The sequence below is a fragment of the Nylanderia fulva genome, unplaced genomic scaffold (genome assembly GCF_048542155.1).
Source record: "Nylanderia fulva isolate GAGA-0341 unplaced genomic scaffold, ASM4854215v1 Scaffold140, whole genome shotgun sequence".
NCBI lineage: Eukaryota > Metazoa > Arthropoda > Insecta > Hymenoptera > Formicidae > Nylanderia > Nylanderia fulva.
Window position 1 is genome coordinate 221,723 of NW_028189623.1, and position 17,393 is coordinate 239,115.

Here is a 17,393-nt window from a genome sequence, read left to right on the forward strand (position 1 = left end):
TTTATTTTTTTGGTATATTAATTTATATTAATTAGTTATTTTTTTTATGAAAGATCTTGATTATGATTAAAAGTGCTTACTTAAATTGATGAGTAGTCAAGATTCCGCCAAGTCAATGTGTTTATTATACAGTGTCACAATATGATATGTCGAATTCAAACCGTGACTCCTATTATTATTATTATTTATTTATACGACAATTCTTCTAGAATGTCAAAATATGACTCGTCAAGCATATCGGTATCTTTTTTTAAGTTTAGACCGTTTTTTTGTTCCTTTATATGAATCATTTCAGAAACATTTCTCTTCTGAAAATTAGATTCGGAATATAAAATTTTTATGTCTTCCCAATTAAATGAGTGTTGGTAATTAAGAATATGTTCCGAGATGACCGAGTGTCTTGACGAATCTAACTTTATATTATTTACATGTTCTTTAACTCTCGTTTTAAGTTGTCTTTTGGTTATATATATATATATACATATATAATATTGAACAATATTATCATTTAATAATACCATATTATCTACTCCTTAGAGAGATATTCACACCACATTATCATCGTTAAATTAACACGATACAAACTGTTATTAACCTTTCACCATTAAAATTACACGATACGAATAGGGAAGTATACAAAATAACAAACTATATATAATTTTTTTTAAATAAATGTATATGTTATTTAAACAATATAAACACTAAAAGTTTGAATTTTTTACATTGTTAAATGATTAAAATTAATTAATAAAATGTTTCAATTTTTCAAATTTTTTACGTGACGTAAAAACGGCCGATGATTAGTCGATTGAGTAATGACGTCAAATAATGTATGTCATCTTCAGTGCGCTATGAGAACACGTTAGTATAATAATCTATATTTAAGAAAATACGCTAATAATTGGTGTAAAAATGGTTGAACCAGGCTTTGTAAAAGCTGATTCAACCAATCCCAGCAAACACAGATATGTAACCCATACAGCAAAATGTTAACAAAAAGAACTCTTAATGTTCTCTCATTCACGTTTTGGACATCCAAAAATTTCTTTAAAAAGATAACTTAATGATATCAGAAAGAGCTCTTATGCGCCACTTTGAGAGGGAAAACAGACTTCTTCCGATAGTTATCAAACAGATAACTTTTTTGAGATATCTTATATTAGATATCAAAAAGATATCTTATATTAGATATTAAAAAGATATCTAAAATTAGATATTAAAAAGATATCTAAAATTAGATGTCAAAAAGATATCTAAAGTAGATGTCAAAAAGATATCTAAAATTAGATATCTTTAAGAGTTCACGTTTATGATGTTAATAAGACATCTATTCGAAGATGTTCAAAACACTAAAAAAATGCAAACTTTTTGGTGAGATATTTAGTGAGCTCCTCAAAGAGAGGTTTTGATAATGAAGGACAGAGATCCTTATATTCATATTGTCGTTCATATATCCTTCCCTTATTTGGAAAGCTTGCTAAATATCTCACCAGAAGCTTCTTTTGAATTGTCATCTGCTTACATAAAATTATATTATTAAATGGCTTTTTAAAAGTGACACTGAAATTTGTTTAATAGCCATTAAATGCGATAACTCTATGCGCTAGAATTAAATTCAATCGATTTTTAGAGACTTTAGTATTTAAAACAAACCATTTTATATTAGAGATATATTAAACTAATTTCAGTATCATATTTTTCAATGATGGCTACTTTGAAATAATAAATAAATCATTGGATTATTTATTATATTATTATTTATATTATTTTGATATTTTTTAAATATAAATAATATTAAAATATTAATTAACACTATATTATATAATGTTTATATAATAATAATTATTTTTAAAAAAACATTAATAATCATTTAAAGTAAAATAAAATATTTTTGTTTTCACATAACTGGAAATTTGTGTTTGAAGTGAAAATCACTAATAATAATTAACAATATATTATATAATGTTCATATAATAATAATTATTTAAAAAACATTAGTAATTATTTAAAAAAAATAAAATATTTTTGTTTTCACGTAACTAAAATGTGTTTGAAGTGAAAATTACTAATAGTAATCATTTAAAAAAACATTTTTGTTTTTACATATAATTATAAAATGTATGTAAAGTAAAATTAGATTTACGAAAAATTATTTTAAATTATTTTTATTTTTTTTTGTTCCTTCTTTAGGAAGACGATCGCCAGCATGTTGTAACCATGATTTAATAACGGCTTGTATTTTATCAATCGTAGAATCAGTTCGACAATTAATTATGGTTTCTGAAATAAGAAAATTAAATTATAAGTACAACACACATATATTTTAGAATATATAAAGCACTCGATTATCATATTCTGAACCTTTCCAAATTATACTAATAAACATTTAAACAAAAATTTTGTATATAACAGCAATGCCAGTATTTATAAAGTTTGTATTAAAAATTGTGAGAAAATTCTATTATCAAATCATATTTTAGTCATACTGTCATCATAATTAAGTATTATGATGTATAATTGATAATAAATGAACATGCTAAAATTAAGTTTCCTTATTGACTGATTTAATATTGAATATATTCTTACGGTCTAAAAATGTATTTGTCGTTATAAACAATTATTTAAAGTGATGTATAGTAAAAATTTAACTTTATATACAGTAAACTATTATCAAATGTATATAAAAAAAAGAAATTTAAAATAGTATTATTAATGATTATAGAAATAGTATAGATAAAATATGTTAATCAAAAATAAGACATTTCGTTTTCATAAAAAATTAATAAGATATAAATATCCAAGCGATTTGTCTTAAAACATACTCTCTAAAAGAAAATGATAAATAAATAGTACAAAAAAAGATAGATACCAATTATCAAATCAATAAACTTCATTTTTTTTACGCTTATCGTATTCTTTTGTCCTGTCCATGATATTTTATATGCCATTTGATCAATCAAGGTTGCAGTTAAAGCATTTCGTACATGCTTTTCAAACGTTGTACCACCAATGTTTTTAATCATTTTTTTCTGTAAAATGCAATAATATTTTGATTAAGAATATGTAATAACATTTTTGATGCCAAAATTAATTAGAAATAAATTAACAAGACATAGTTTAATTAGAGTACACACACACTAAAATTAAATAAATGTTGAAATACAATAACAAAACACTTACATATTGTGAACGAGCTACAGCATCTTCCTTCAGCAATATTTCAATATCGTTTAATTCCTTTTCTGTCGTAATAGGCAAGTTTAAGGTCAGATTATTGGTATCATTGCGAGGCCCTTCACTTATATCCAATACAAGAAGATAAATAGAATTTATTGCTTTTTTAATTGCTTGAATATCTGTACGACATGGTGCTATAAAAAAATCAGATATAATAAGACAATTTAATTATTGAACAGACAAAAATTTGTAATTGTATTTACTGCAACATAAGTCATGATGTTCATGTGTATGTTGTTTGTTTCGTCCTTCAACATTGGTTTGTGGATGTGCATAATTTTTATCGAGCCTAATATCTGAAATTTGTTTTGATATATTAACTGTTAGAGGTACGACAATTCTATCAAAATAACAGAATAATTTATAAGTCATATATATGTAATTCACATTACATCATATTATTAATATTTATTGAATGTATGAAGCTTACTGGTTTCAACGATACTACGAATAATTGGTTTCTCTTTTAATTGATATATTTTCTTATAATCCAATTGAGATGAATCTACAAAGAAAATTATTGTGTTAAAAAATATTTAAAAAATTAATATTATTATAAATTTATTCCAAATTTCTGTATTTTTTAACTTACCAAATTCATTTTGTCGCGTCGATGTTTGATTTGTATTATTTACATCATCTTTTACTTCAAACATATCTTGTGTTTCATTATTATATTCTTTACAATTTTGTTTTTTGGCTCATTCTCAAATTCTTTTAATATTAGAAATGAATCCTGAGAAAAGAGATCTCCATATTCCAGAGGTAGACTTTCAGGAACTGTTATCAAATTGTTGTTTTCTTCACTATTATTAAAACTGTTTGATACACCTATGAAAAATTTAATTAAGTGCATTTTTTCAAAATTTAAATATTTAAATTTTATCGAACAAACAAATATAAATTTAAATCCTGCGCACAATAAAAAAATATTAGAAATAAATATTTATTGTTAAAAATAGTAATTATTTTAAAATTATAAAATCTTACAAATAAAGGACTCTAATATACAAATACAAATTCGGGTAAAGAATTCTTAATAAAAGTATAGGAGCCCTTTATACCCGAATTTATATTTGTATATCAGTCTATTATTTTAAAAATTTTATTATTTTAAAATAATTCCTATTTTTAATATTTAATATTCCTAATATTTTCTCTATTATAAACAGGGACTTCAAAATTTTATCATCGCACCTGCTGCAACTTCGCTTATGATTTCCTTTTTCTTATTTTTTGGAATATATTGGATTGGAGGTTTTTGATAATTCTTTTGAACCTCTATAAGAACATATGTGAATATATTAAATAACAAACATTATTAAATATATAATATATATATATATATATATATATATATATATATATATTATATGTTGATTTCGAGAACCGATTAATATTCTAAATATTATTATTATTAAAGTATAATTAGTTAGTGAATATTTTTAATGATTTACTATATGAGAGTTTAGACCTTTTTCTGAATCTTCATCAGATTCTTTATCTTCACCTTCGTCTTGATGAGGAAAACTATTACTTTTTATAGATTTTAGAAGTTTTTCATTTTTAACATCTATAAAAAATATTATAAAATAGTATTAATTAAAATGTAAATATTTAGAAGAGAAAAATATTATAAAATAGTATTAATTAAAATGTAAATATTTAGAAGAGAAAAATATTAAAAAATACAATTTTTATTAATTTATAAATTTAAAATGAATTTAAATGCTTACATGATTTCTGATTTTCTTCGTCAGAAGAATAAAGACGGCGCGGTTTATTGATCGCACGTTTTACAGAAAGTGGCTTATTATTGTTAGTTACTTTAACTGTTGCAAGTGCTTGCAATGCATCTTCATCATTAGTCGAAATATCAACAGCTTGGATTTCAATATCTCTGGCTTCATTATATGTAGCTTCAAAATAATATAAAGAATACAATAAAAATATTTAAATATAAAATAATTGATATTAAATTAACATTAAACTTACCAAATGGTCCTATAAATCTAGTATAATGAATCGTATCCCAATCTTCTTTTGGTAATATTGCTTTAATGCATAAATGAGTCGGATTTTTAGGTTTGGGTGGCCATTTGAAAGTTTTGGATTCCATAAATAACCAACAACTTGGTATCGTAGCACTCCATTCTTTCCAAAATACAACAAAATACATTTCTGAAATTAAAAATGTTTCACTTTGAAAAAAATAATCTTGATTTATTCTAAAGTAAATTTATTAATAATATCGCAATATATGTATATATAATTTTTTATCATCATGTTAACTGTTGTAAATAATAATTTAATCATATTAAATAAAAATAATTTCTATAAATATTAATCAAGCAGTGTTGAAGATATAGTTAGAATTTTTTACTTATAAATAAAATATTTAATAAATTGAAATTATATAATTAGAATGATTTTTAGAAAGTAATATATATAGCACTTAATTTTTGGAAGAAAACATATCTGAATAAATTACAATAATATGATTTTGAGAAAAAAACTTTTTATGTGTTAAGTATAATCTCAAATAAAAGTCTATTAAACTTACCTATATTACACACTTAACGTTTAATACCGATTTGAGGAAAAATTATGTTGCAACTCGTTACAGCTCGTAGAAGCACATACATAAAAAATTATAAAAAATCCGGCTCTCTTTCCAATTTTGATAGCGATTATATGTTTGATGGTATACTCCGTATACACTCCGTCTAAACCGCAATTATGCGCAGATCTTCACGATATTATTTAATCACTAATATATTTAATCACTATAATATATATATATATATATTTATATATATATATATTATATATATACATATATATATGAAACACAGTTTGAAACCTTCAGCGATCGATACACACATAAATAGTTAAATACTTATATAAATATATTTATGATAATGTTATCATTTCTCTAAATATAATTTTTAATATTACTTTTTATATTTATATAAATTACATGTAATAGCTTTGTTATCATTTTAAAATCAATTTTTATTTTACAAAGACGAATTATATAATATAAACATAATATAAATTAGAAGTACTTTTATATGTTTGAGTAATTTTTTTACACGCATGAAATGGAATATGATTAATAAGAAAATAATCTTTTTGATTAGTTGTTAAAATATAAAGTATGTTTATAAATAAAGTTTATATCGATATATATGACAAAATAAAATCAGTAAAAGTATAATAGCTTTAAATTATTAATTATATTATTTTCTATATTATGAATTGGAAATAAAATAATCGTTTTAATTATATGAATGTAGCAAAGGCAAGAAACAATATGATTTCTTATATGGGATACATACAGCTTTTCTGGTAACATTATTTGCATCAAAATTTGTTGAATGAGACCATTGATTCCCGATTACAATATCAAACTCCTTAGAATCAATAGGATAATTTGGAAATCCTATAGGATTTATCAATGATTCTCCAATTAAAATAGGATTGTCATTATTTAAACAAATATTTTTAACGCGTACAATAGTGTCATCTTGCAAATAACAAAACTGATCCGCTTTATTTATTGTTGATAGTGTAAATTTATTGTAATGTATAGTATTATATAAAGCAATACCAAGTTCCTCGGATTTTTTATTATTTTTACACATCACTTTAGGTTTCTCGAAAAAAATAATCTTTTTTTTTTAAATTACATGCAACATGTTCTACAATTCGATTGTGTAGCTGTTGTAAAGGTTTTTCTGCTTTTTTAAGTTTTTTTTTAATATTATATAAATAACTCTCAAATGAAAAAGCACTGAATGAATCGAGATGACCAAATTTTAAAACATCATCGGCTAAATGAATTAAATTGTGGGTATTATATATCAAAAAATTAGTACCAAACAATTCAATACATTTTTCCACAAAATAATTCAATAAATCTTTCGCATATTTATTATTTCTTTTGCAATCTGTTTCGTGACAAAGAATCCTGATTGCACAATGTAATGAAATAAAATGGATCAAATATTTCTTTGGTAAATAATTTTGTAGAGCAACTGGACCTACATACAATAAAAATAATCTTAATTCAGTCGCTTTCCATCGATCCAAATTTTCTAATTCACGAGTTTTTCTTGCAAATTCAGATGGAATCCATTTGGCTATTGTTTTTAAATTTGCAGATATTTCTTTGATCATTTTAGCAGAAAACTTTTGTTTATGAGAGCCATGTGTAAAAGTTTGTAAGATTTTTTTTACAACTCCGAGGCAAATCAGATGCATGTAATCAAGTGGGAATTGCGAAACCATCCCTAAACCTGTTTTTTCAAACGGTGATGTTCCAAAATGATGCTCTTCATCAATATGTAGCATTCATCATCCACACCTTTCATTTACACTCTACACTTTTATTACACCTTACACTTTTCACTGCACTTTTACACTTTTTACATCTTTATACATTTGTAATAACTTCAATTCATTAATATACATAATGTTTTTAAGAAAAATCAATATTTCCATAACAACACATTCATTCATTTATTTGTTACATATTAATTCTTTTTGTTCTTTCGCTTTATACTTTCAATGAATAAACATTACTTTTTCAAAGATCTGGTGAATTTATTTATAAGTCGCTACATTTTTGGTGACCCCGACGTGATATTAAAGCCGACGTAATATTAAAGCCGACGTAATATTAAAGCCGACGTGATATTAAAGCCGACGCATTTTAAAGGCTGATGCGGAATAAGTGCCAAGTGATCGTCGTATTTGAAGTCTGCGAAATATTATCATCGCTTGGAAGAATTGCTGGATATTCTGATTTTAAGAGATTCATTCTCCGGATCTTTGAAACATCAGAGGCGGATTAGTCCTTCACGGAAATTCTCAAATCATTTTATCGGATTCCTGGAACAAGAGGAAAATGCCAATCGATAGATCACCAGTTAGACCCTGTTCGGATACACAGATTGATATGGATTTGGCGAGCGGATCAAATCAGGTTGGATCAGATAATATTAATATTTTACCTTCTCAAACTGGACATCAAGTGAGTGATCCTATGTTACAAATTCACTCAAATGAGTTTCGTTCATTAAAACTACCGACTTTCTGGCATAAACAACCTAAACTCTGGTTTGCTTCTATTGAAAGTGAGTTTACGGTTTATCGAATTCGATCAGATGATATTAAATATAGTTCTGTCATTCGTCATCTTGATGAACAAGCCTTAGTAAACATATCTGAAGTCATTGAAAATCCACCTGAAACAGATAAATATAATTATTTAAAGAAAATATTAATAAATCGCTTTACGGATTCAGAGGAAAAACGTTTGAGACAAATATTAGCTGGAATTGAACTTAATGATAAAAAGCCTTCGGAATTACTTCGAGAAATTCGTCATTTGTCTGGAGGATCTTTAGCAGATAGTGTTTTGCAAATGATTTGGCTTCAACGCTTACCACATAGAATTCAAACGACTTTAGCCGTAGTAGAGGATGTTCCTCTTGTTAAACTTGCGGAATTAGCCGATAAAATTGCTGATCGGGACGGCGGTTTGCAAGTCGCGGAAGTTTCCAATAATGCAAATAATAAATCTTCGGATTTCGCGGATTTGCTACGAAGAATCGAAGCTCTTGAAGTTTCTCGTCGTCGAGATCGTTCCAAAAGCCGGTCTAGAGAGAATAGAAGATTTAGATCGTTATCGCGTAACAAAGACAAATCAAATAAAGATATTAAAGATACATCAATTTGTTTTTACCATAAGAAGTTTGGTGATAAGGCTAAACGATGTACTTTACCTTGTTCTATGTCCAAAACATTCTTGGCTTCACAGGAAAACTAAAAACGCCGCTTAAGACTGAGGCTGCTTACGACGGTGTTTCTAACAATCGCCTCATTATTTTCGACAGACATTCAAATTTGAATTTTCTTGTCGATACGGGCGCTGATATATCGTTGTTACCTAAAAAGGTTTTATTGAAGCCGTGGCATACTAATTTAAAACTTTTTGCCGCAAATGGTACTCAAATTAATACTTACGGTTCTAAAACTTTAATTTTGAACCTCGGTTTAAGGAGAGAATTCAAATGGAAATTTTGTGTCGCGGATATTCAACGTCCTATTTTAGGCGCCGATTTCCTTTGTCATTTTAATCTCCTAATTGACATTAAAAACAAGAAATTGATTGATAATGTTACCGGTCTTATGAATACTGGAAAAATTCAAGAAGTTGCACATTTGTCAATTTTTACCACATCTCCTAATTCTGTGTACCACAAATTTTTAACCGAATTTCCAGGACTCACCCGTTTTTCTCCAATTTCCTCGGTAAAAACACATGGTGTTGAACATCATATCGTTACGGAAGGTTCTCCTAAATTTTCGACTCCCAGAAGACTTACTCCTGAGAAACTTAAATGTGCCAAGGAAGAATTCAAGTCTATGATGGAGCAAGGAATTTGCAGGCCTTCAAGCAGCTCCTGGGCAGCCCCTCTACATATGGTACCTAAAAAGGAACAAAATTCTTGGAGACTGTGTGGTGATTATCGTGCACTCAATTCAGTGACTATCCCGGATCGTTATCCCTTACCTCATATTCAAGATTTTTCTTCTTCACTTTTTGGTAAGAATATCTTTTCTAAAATCGACTTAGTTAAAGCGTACTATCAAGTACCCGTCGCTAAAGAAGATATTCACAAAACAGCTGTCACTACTCCATTTGGGCTTTTTGAATTTGTCGTAATGCCTTTCGGTTTACGAAACGCAGCCCAAACTTTTTAACGGCTCATGAACTCTTTACTTAATGATTTGAGTTTTGCCTTTTGTTATCTTGATGACATTCTTATTGCTTCTAAAGATGAGAAAGAACATATTGCTCACTTACGCATTATTTTTGATCGTCTTCAACAAGCTGGAATGACAATCAATGTCGCTAAATGTCTTTTCGGTCAAAGCGAGATTTCTTTTCTTGGTTACTTAGTTTCTAACCAAGGAGTTAAACCTACATCCGAAAAAGTGAAATCAATTATTGATTATCCTAAACCTAAGACACTTCATGAATTACGCAGATTCTTAGGAATTATCAATTATTATCGTCGTTGTCTCAAGGATGCTGCAAATCATCAAGCTCTGTTAACAGAATATTTAAAGGACAGTCGCAAGAGGGATAGAAGAATTATTTCTTGGACTAAAGAAGCGGAATTAGCTTTCGAGTCATGTAAAGAAGAACTTTTACAAGTTACTACCCTTTCTCATCCTGCTCCTCATGCTCCTCTTATTTTAACTTGTGATGCTTCTGACTTTGCTGTTGGTGCATCACTTGAACAGTCTATTGACGACGATATCAAACCAATAGCATTTTTCTCAAAGAAACTAGACAAAGCTCAAAGAAATTATAGCACTTATGATAGAGAACTTCTTAGCATTTATTTGGCTATTAAACATTTCAGACATTTTGTTGAAGGAAGACAACTGATTATCAGAACTGATCATAAACCTTTGATTTTTGCTTTCCGTCAGAAATTGGATAAAGCGTCACCAAGACAGATCAGTCAATTGGACTTTATTGCTCAATTCTCTACAAATATTACCTATATTTCTGGAAAAATGAATTCAGTTGCTGATGCTCTGTCAAAAATTGAATCTATTTCAATGCCTATTATAGTTTCTTTAGAAGAACTTGCTAATTATCAGAAAGAAGATGAAGAACTTCAAGTTTTACTTTCTTCAAATTCTTCACTTCTGTTGAAGAAACTTATTCTTTCAGGATCAACCATACCTATTTATTGTGATTGCTCTTCGGAATTAATTCGTCCATATGTTCCTAAACTCTTACGCAAGAGAATTTTTGATGTTGTTCATGGACTCGCTCACTCCAGCGGCAGATTGACATCTAAACAATTACTACTGAAATTCATTTGGCCTTCTTTGAAGAAAGATGTGAAGGAATGGACTCGAACTTGTCTTTCATGTCAACGTGCGAAGATTTCAAGACACACCAAGAATTCTCCAATTAAGATTGCAATTCCTGATCAACGCTTTCAGCATGTGCATTTAGACATTGTTGGACCACTTCCTATTTGTCAAAATTACCGCTATTGTCTTACTATGATTGATCGTTTTTCCAGATGGCCTGAAGCTGTTCCTATTTCTGAGATTTCTGCTGAAATTATTTCTACAACATTTTATTCACATTGGGTAGCACGTTTTGGTTCTCCTATCAGCATTACAACAGATCAAGGTCCTCAGTTTGAAGCAGCTTTATTCAAAGCTTTAACAAACCTAATTGGATGCCAAAGGATTAGAACTTCTGCTTATCATCCTGCTTCAAATGGAATTCTGGAAAGATGGCATAGGACTTTGAAAGCAGCGATTATGTGCCACGAAACAACCAACTGGGTAGAATCTTTACCTTCAGTTCTTTTGGGATTACGTTCGTGTTTCAAAGAAGATTTAAAAGCTTCACCTGCAGAACTTCTTTATGGATCCACTCTTCGTATTCCTGGAGAATTTTTCATTGAAGAAGATTTTCCTGCAGATCCTGAAATCTTTCTTGAAAAACACAGGATTCATATGAGGAATATCAGATCATCTCCTACAAGTCATCATTGCAAAAGATCACCTTTCGTTCACAAGAATCTTTTTGATTGTATTCATGTTTGGATTCGAGAAGATACTGTTAGGAAGTCACTACAACCTCCTTATTCTGGCCCTTTTCCTATTGAGAAACGTATCTCTGATCATTTATTTGCAGTTAATGTTTCAGGAAGAGTTGTCAATATTTCGACAGAACGTCTCAAGCCAGCCTTCATTCCTAGAACTTCAGATTCTACTGAACTTTCTACCAGATCTTCAGCTCCTGTTCTTGCTATTTCAACTCCTGTTCCTGCTATTTCAACTCCTGTTCCTGCTACTTCAGCTCCTGTTCCTGCTACTTCAGCTCCTGTTTCTGCTACTTCAAATCCTTCTTCTTCTTCTACTGTTGGAAAAGCTTTACGCACCTACCCACCAAAGAAGAAGAAAGTCCATTTCGCAACGAATATCGTCACTTGGGGGGGAGTACTGTAGCATTCATCATCCACACCTTTCATTTACACTCTACACTTTCATTACACCTTATACTTTTCACTGCACTTTTACACTTTTTACATCTTTATACATTTGTAATAACTTCAATTCATTAATATACATAATGTTTTTAAGAAAAATCAATATTTCCATAACAACACATTCATTCATTTATTTGTTACATATTAATTCTTTTTGTTCTTTCGCTTTATACTTTCAATGAATAAACATTACTTTTTCAAAGATCTGGTGAATTTATTTATAAGTCGCTACAAATACGTTGGATAAAGTTTTCATCTGTTCTTAAAGCCGCATTTGAATTCAAAAATAACATACGATGATTATTATAATTTCCCTCTTCTCTACATTTTCCACATCCAAAGTAACCATTGTGACTTTTTGTGCATGTAACAAAAGACCGTGCTGGACTGTCACAAATTACAGCTCTAATTGTAATTGTGAATTTTTGGTTGCAATAATAAAATCCACTCTGATGTAAAACGTTATATTCATTAATAAATTCTCTCAGAAATGTATTACAGGAATTAGGTTTCTCATTTCCATGATAAGCTCCAATTACAAATGGCTCAGCAATTTTTGGATACATTTCTCCCAGAATGGGATAAAGTTGACTTTTTGAACTTTTGGCTATTGGCAACCCATCAATATTTATATTTATCTGAATATTAGTAGATATTCTGTCGATATCAATAATTTTCAATTGATCAAGCAAGGCATTTTTTAAACCATAGTGAAAATATTCACCTGGTGGTACCCCATACAGCATGGAATATTTCTTGAATGTTCTATGAATATTCTTTGGAATATTCGTGAATATCTTTTGAATGTTCTATGAATGTGCAAGGAATGTGCGATGTCCCGCTTTGAATGTTCCTAGAAATTTCTATAATTATTCTTGAATAATCCTACAAATGTTTTATAAATATTCCCGAATATTTTATATTTTTTTAAAATATTTCGGAATATTCATACAACATTTATAGATATTTGTAGAAACATTCGAAACGGAACCTCATATTCTATGTATATTTATAGAACGTTTATAAGATATTCGCAAATATTTTTAAAATATTCTGGGAATATAGATATTTTTCTTAATATATTCAGGAATATTCACAGGACATTTATAAATTATTCGATAATATTTATAAAATATTCAATGCAAGACAGTAAACGTTCTATGTACATTCTAAGAATAATTACAGATTATTCATGAATATTCTAAAAAATATTTATAGGATATTCTATGCTGTATTTATAAATATTATTATAATTTATAAATATTATTGAAGTACAGAGAGAAAGGGGTACGTAAAATTTAATAACTGAAGTTTTAAGATTATATATATATATCTATACACATTTATTTAAAACTATATAATTCTCTCTCTTAATATTAATATATTTTTTAAAATAAAGCTTACACATATATTTCAGTTGAGATCTTCGATATATATACGAGTATTTCTTTTTTCTTTTGAAATATATATATATATATATTTAAGTAAATAATATTGATATATTACTATTACATTATTTAAAAATTTTACTGGTAATAATTGTTCTCTCATACATGTCAGAATTAATTTTATACTTAAATAAAAACATTTCTTCAATTTTTTATCTTAAATAAAGACTATCATTATTATTATCAATTTAAAAGAAAAACGTGAATTGTTTTCCTTTAAAATTAAAAGAAAAAAAATTAATAAAAAAAACATATATATCTTCAATTCTCCCTTACATGTCAATAATATACTTTAAGAGTTTTACCATAAGTTTTTGAATTAAACTTAAAATATTCGTATTTTTAAAGCAAAATAAAATTAATTATAATAATTATTGATAAAATCTTACTGAAGTACATTATATTTAAAAACATAAAATAAATTATACTTGTTTTTTGCACAAAAACTATCACGGTTATTAAATTTGTACTTTAGAGTAGTAGTTCTTCAAGAAACTTTTAACATTTTTAATGTTCGCTATTACACGAACGATTGGCTTCATTTTGCTGTGTTGGTTTTGTTTTTAATTTGGCTTTTACCAACCAAGTTTTAACGATGTTTATAATTTCATCATCTGTTATAATTACAGGACTTTTCCGTGTAGTAAGTCTTACGGATTCTGAAATGATAAGGAATCTTATATTTTGATTGTTTTTTTTAAATACTAGCAAATTTCTTTAAAACTTTTTTTTACTGCAATTTAAACATTTCTAAACAAATAAATTTCACTAAAATGTTGAATCTGGTGTGAATTCCCAATGTATTAATTATGTATTAATTACTTTAAAACAAAAAATAAAATATAACTTTCCTAAACATATCATAAAGAAATTAAAATTATATTTGTATTACTTACTAAGGACTAATTTTGCCAGAAGGAAATCCTTAAAAATTAGGTTCCCCTTGTGCCCCTCCCAGCTGTATTCTCTTCCAATTTCCGGTGTTAAAATTCGGCACATCAATTTCTTGACAATAATTCGTAAATTACTACCGCCCATTTTCGACAATTCTGTAGCCTCAAAAATTATTGTATAAAATATATTTATTTATATTTATATACTATTATTATTATATTTTCCTTATATTATTATTATATTTATATTATTATAATTATTATATTTATATATATTATTATATTTATTTATATAATTATGGTATAATTTTAGTAATATAACGATCATTTTACCACATCATGGAATATTCCTTTATCTTGTAAAGTTCTCTCAATTTCTTGAAGCTCCATTTTTGATTTTACTGGCAAATTTTCTATGCATTGTAATGATACTTTATTTGTAATATTTTGATTAGTATTTTCTTGATCAACGAGAAAATTAGATTGTTTTAATAATTCTACGTGCTCATTTAATTCTCCCATGCGGCCATTAATGCTATGTAAGTGTCGTAGAACTTGGCGTTGAAATTCTGAAAATTCAAAATATATATACATATAATGAACACAAAACAGCCTTAACATATTTTACGATTTGCAAGTGAATTAGAAAGTATGCATATTATAGCAATATTATACTAAGGCATTTTTTCCACACATAAAACATATATTTTCTCCATACATATTACCTTTCATTTCAATTGCGTGTTTTTAAAAATTAGTATGGATCTCAGCTAAAATATTATCAGAATTTTGCTTCTTACTTTCGCCGATTTGGTAAACATTATTATTCGATTTATTAGTACGGATCTCAGTTAAAATATTGTCTGAATTTTGCTTTTTATTGCTCTCACTGACTTGGCCAACATTATTGTTCGAATTTGATGAAATACCAGTCTTATCTGCTTTATATGTCGGAAAATTAATGGACAAATCCTTTTCGCCACACTCATCGCTTTCCGTATCGGTATCTGTGTATGTATCACTGTACTGTCTTTTACGTTTCGGTACACGACATCCTTTTCCATATTCAGCAGATTCAGATAATGATGAGAGATTATCTCTATCCAATGCAGTTTTGCATTTTCTTTGAGCAATTTTATAATCGTCTAGAAAAAAATATTGCTGTTAAATTATAGTTACTTGATAAAAATGTTTCATTTAAAAAATCTTATATATATATATATATAAAGTTCTACTTGCTGTATTTAATAAATTGAACAATTTTTAACAAATAAATGAAAAGCCAAGTTATAAAAAATATAGACAAAACGTAAATTTATTTATTAATTATATTTTAAATTATCTTTTTCCATAACAAATTATACAAGATCTGTTGCAATTGTTTCAACTTTATTATTACATTTATTCTGTTTTACGTACTACCATTTAAATTATAAAAAATTATATACAAATTCTTAAAAATAACCATAAGAAATTGCAATTTAAATATATTAAAGTATTTAAATATATTAAATATATACGTATAATATTTACTATATCGTCCTAAAATTTTGATATTCATTGTTTTCCAATCATCTTTAGGAATCTCTTTTCTTTTAATTGTTAAGGGAAATGGTTGATGCTCAGAGAAATCACTTGGTAGGCCTTCTTGTATCAAAAGAATATTGACTCGTTTAATCTTTAGTTTCGTGCGCCAGCGAGCTGACCCGGTACAAGACTGACTGTATAGGGGATTCTCAACGGTAGAGGCGAGAAGCATAACAAAAACATAGACGGGCACACTCGCAGCAGCGACAACTTTCATACAATGGAATATATAACTTGTATAGACTCGCTGTCAATCGCGATGAACGACCAGAGAGGAAAATACAATTGGCAGATTACGAAAGATCAATCCTCAACACTCGCGCCACTTGAGTGTTCTGCCAATTCATCCTCGATCCCTAGACTTATGCGAAAGAGAGCTAAACCTATCCCTTTGGCAAAGCTTTTGTAAAAATATCCGCCAGTTGAAAGTTCGAAGGAATGAAGGACACAGTCAATTCATTACTTTCTACCTTTTCTCTAATGAAGTGATAACGGATGTCAATGTGCTTTGTACGCTTGTGGAATTCGGGATTTTTCACAAGGCGTATTGCACTCTGATTGTCAATGTGTATCGTAGTAGCCTGAGAACACCGACATCCGATATCACTGAGCAATTTTCTAAGCCAGACTACTTCCTTCGTCGCAGAAGCAGCCGCAACCATATTCAGCCTCCGTTGTGCTGAGTGTCACAAGTCCCTGTCTCTGTGAGGACCAGTTACAGGTCCACCTGCTAACGTAAAGACGTAGCCAGTGGTCGATCTGCGGGTTCCAATGTCGCTCGCGAAATCCGCATCCGTAGTATCCGTAAGTTTGAAGAAACGCCCCGTCTGTTTTTTATATCTTATACCTACATTCATAGTCCCGTTTAAATATCTGATTATTCGCTTTACAGCCTCCCAGTGACCTGTTATCATAACTACTTAGATATCTGCTAACCACATTTACTGCACAACGCAAGGTCAGGGCGGGATACGACAGCCAAAAACATGAGTGATCCGACAGCCTCTCTAAACGGTACCTTGAGCTTGCATTCTTCTCCATTCTTTATCGGTTGCAAGTGAGTAGTGTGGATCTGCCGGAATGCCTCACGTCTTGGCAATCGATCATGCCGAACTTATTTATCACGA

The 17,393-nt window shown here is 28.3% G+C and overlaps 4 protein-coding genes and 1 long non-coding RNA gene across 5 annotated transcripts; all 5 read right to left on the bottom strand.

The window, feature by feature from the left end:
- Positions 1–1,899: 1,899 nt before the first annotated feature.
- LOC114946023 (uncharacterized) lies at positions 1,900–6,017 on the bottom strand. The gene is made up of 10 exons (XM_085480274.1): positions 5,801–6,017; positions 5,233–5,418; positions 4,974–5,156; positions 4,712–4,810; positions 3,830–3,916; positions 3,668–3,742; positions 3,441–3,533; positions 3,181–3,371; positions 2,870–3,029; positions 1,900–2,280 (listed from the first exon to the last, which is right to left on the bottom strand). Exons 2-10 carry the CDS (start codon positions 5,414–5,416, stop codon positions 2,150–2,152), a joined length of 1,203 nt encoding a protein of 400 aa, XP_085336400.1. The 5' UTR covers positions 5,417–5,418; positions 5,801–6,017; the 3' UTR covers positions 1,900–2,149.
- An 833-nt stretch (positions 6,018–6,850) lies between these two features.
- LOC146724272 (uncharacterized) lies at positions 6,851–7,593 on the bottom strand. The gene has a single exon (XM_085480275.1). The coding sequence runs from the start codon at positions 7,591–7,593 to the stop codon at positions 6,889–6,891; it is 705 nt and encodes a 234-aa protein (XP_085336401.1). The 3' UTR covers positions 6,851–6,888.
- Positions 7,594–8,732: 1,139 nt separating this feature from the next.
- LOC146724273 (uncharacterized) lies at positions 8,733–9,467 on the bottom strand. Its single transcript, XR_014924153.1, has 3 exons — positions 9,271–9,467; positions 9,030–9,193; positions 8,733–8,903 (listed from the first exon to the last, which is right to left on the bottom strand). It is a non-coding gene; the product is annotated as an uncharacterized LOC146724273 (long non-coding RNA).
- A 3,089-nt stretch (positions 9,468–12,556) lies between these two features.
- Positions 12,557–13,334, bottom strand: LOC146724274 (uncharacterized). Its single transcript, XM_085480276.1, has 2 exons — positions 13,330–13,334; positions 12,557–13,103 (listed from the first exon to the last, which is right to left on the bottom strand). The coding sequence occupies exons 1-2, from the start codon at positions 13,332–13,334 to the stop codon at positions 12,557–12,559; spliced, it is 552 nt and encodes a 183-aa protein (XP_085336402.1).
- A 630-nt stretch (positions 13,335–13,964) lies between these two features.
- Positions 13,965–16,265, bottom strand: LOC146724275 (uncharacterized). The gene is made up of 5 exons (XM_085480270.1): positions 16,213–16,265; positions 15,609–15,824; positions 15,013–15,248; positions 14,683–14,842; positions 13,965–14,445 (listed from the first exon to the last, which is right to left on the bottom strand). The coding sequence occupies exons 1-5, from the start codon at positions 16,238–16,240 to the stop codon at positions 14,294–14,296; spliced, it is 792 nt and encodes a 263-aa protein (XP_085336396.1). The 5' UTR covers positions 16,241–16,265; the 3' UTR covers positions 13,965–14,293.
- Positions 16,266–17,393: the final 1,128 nt, after the last annotated feature.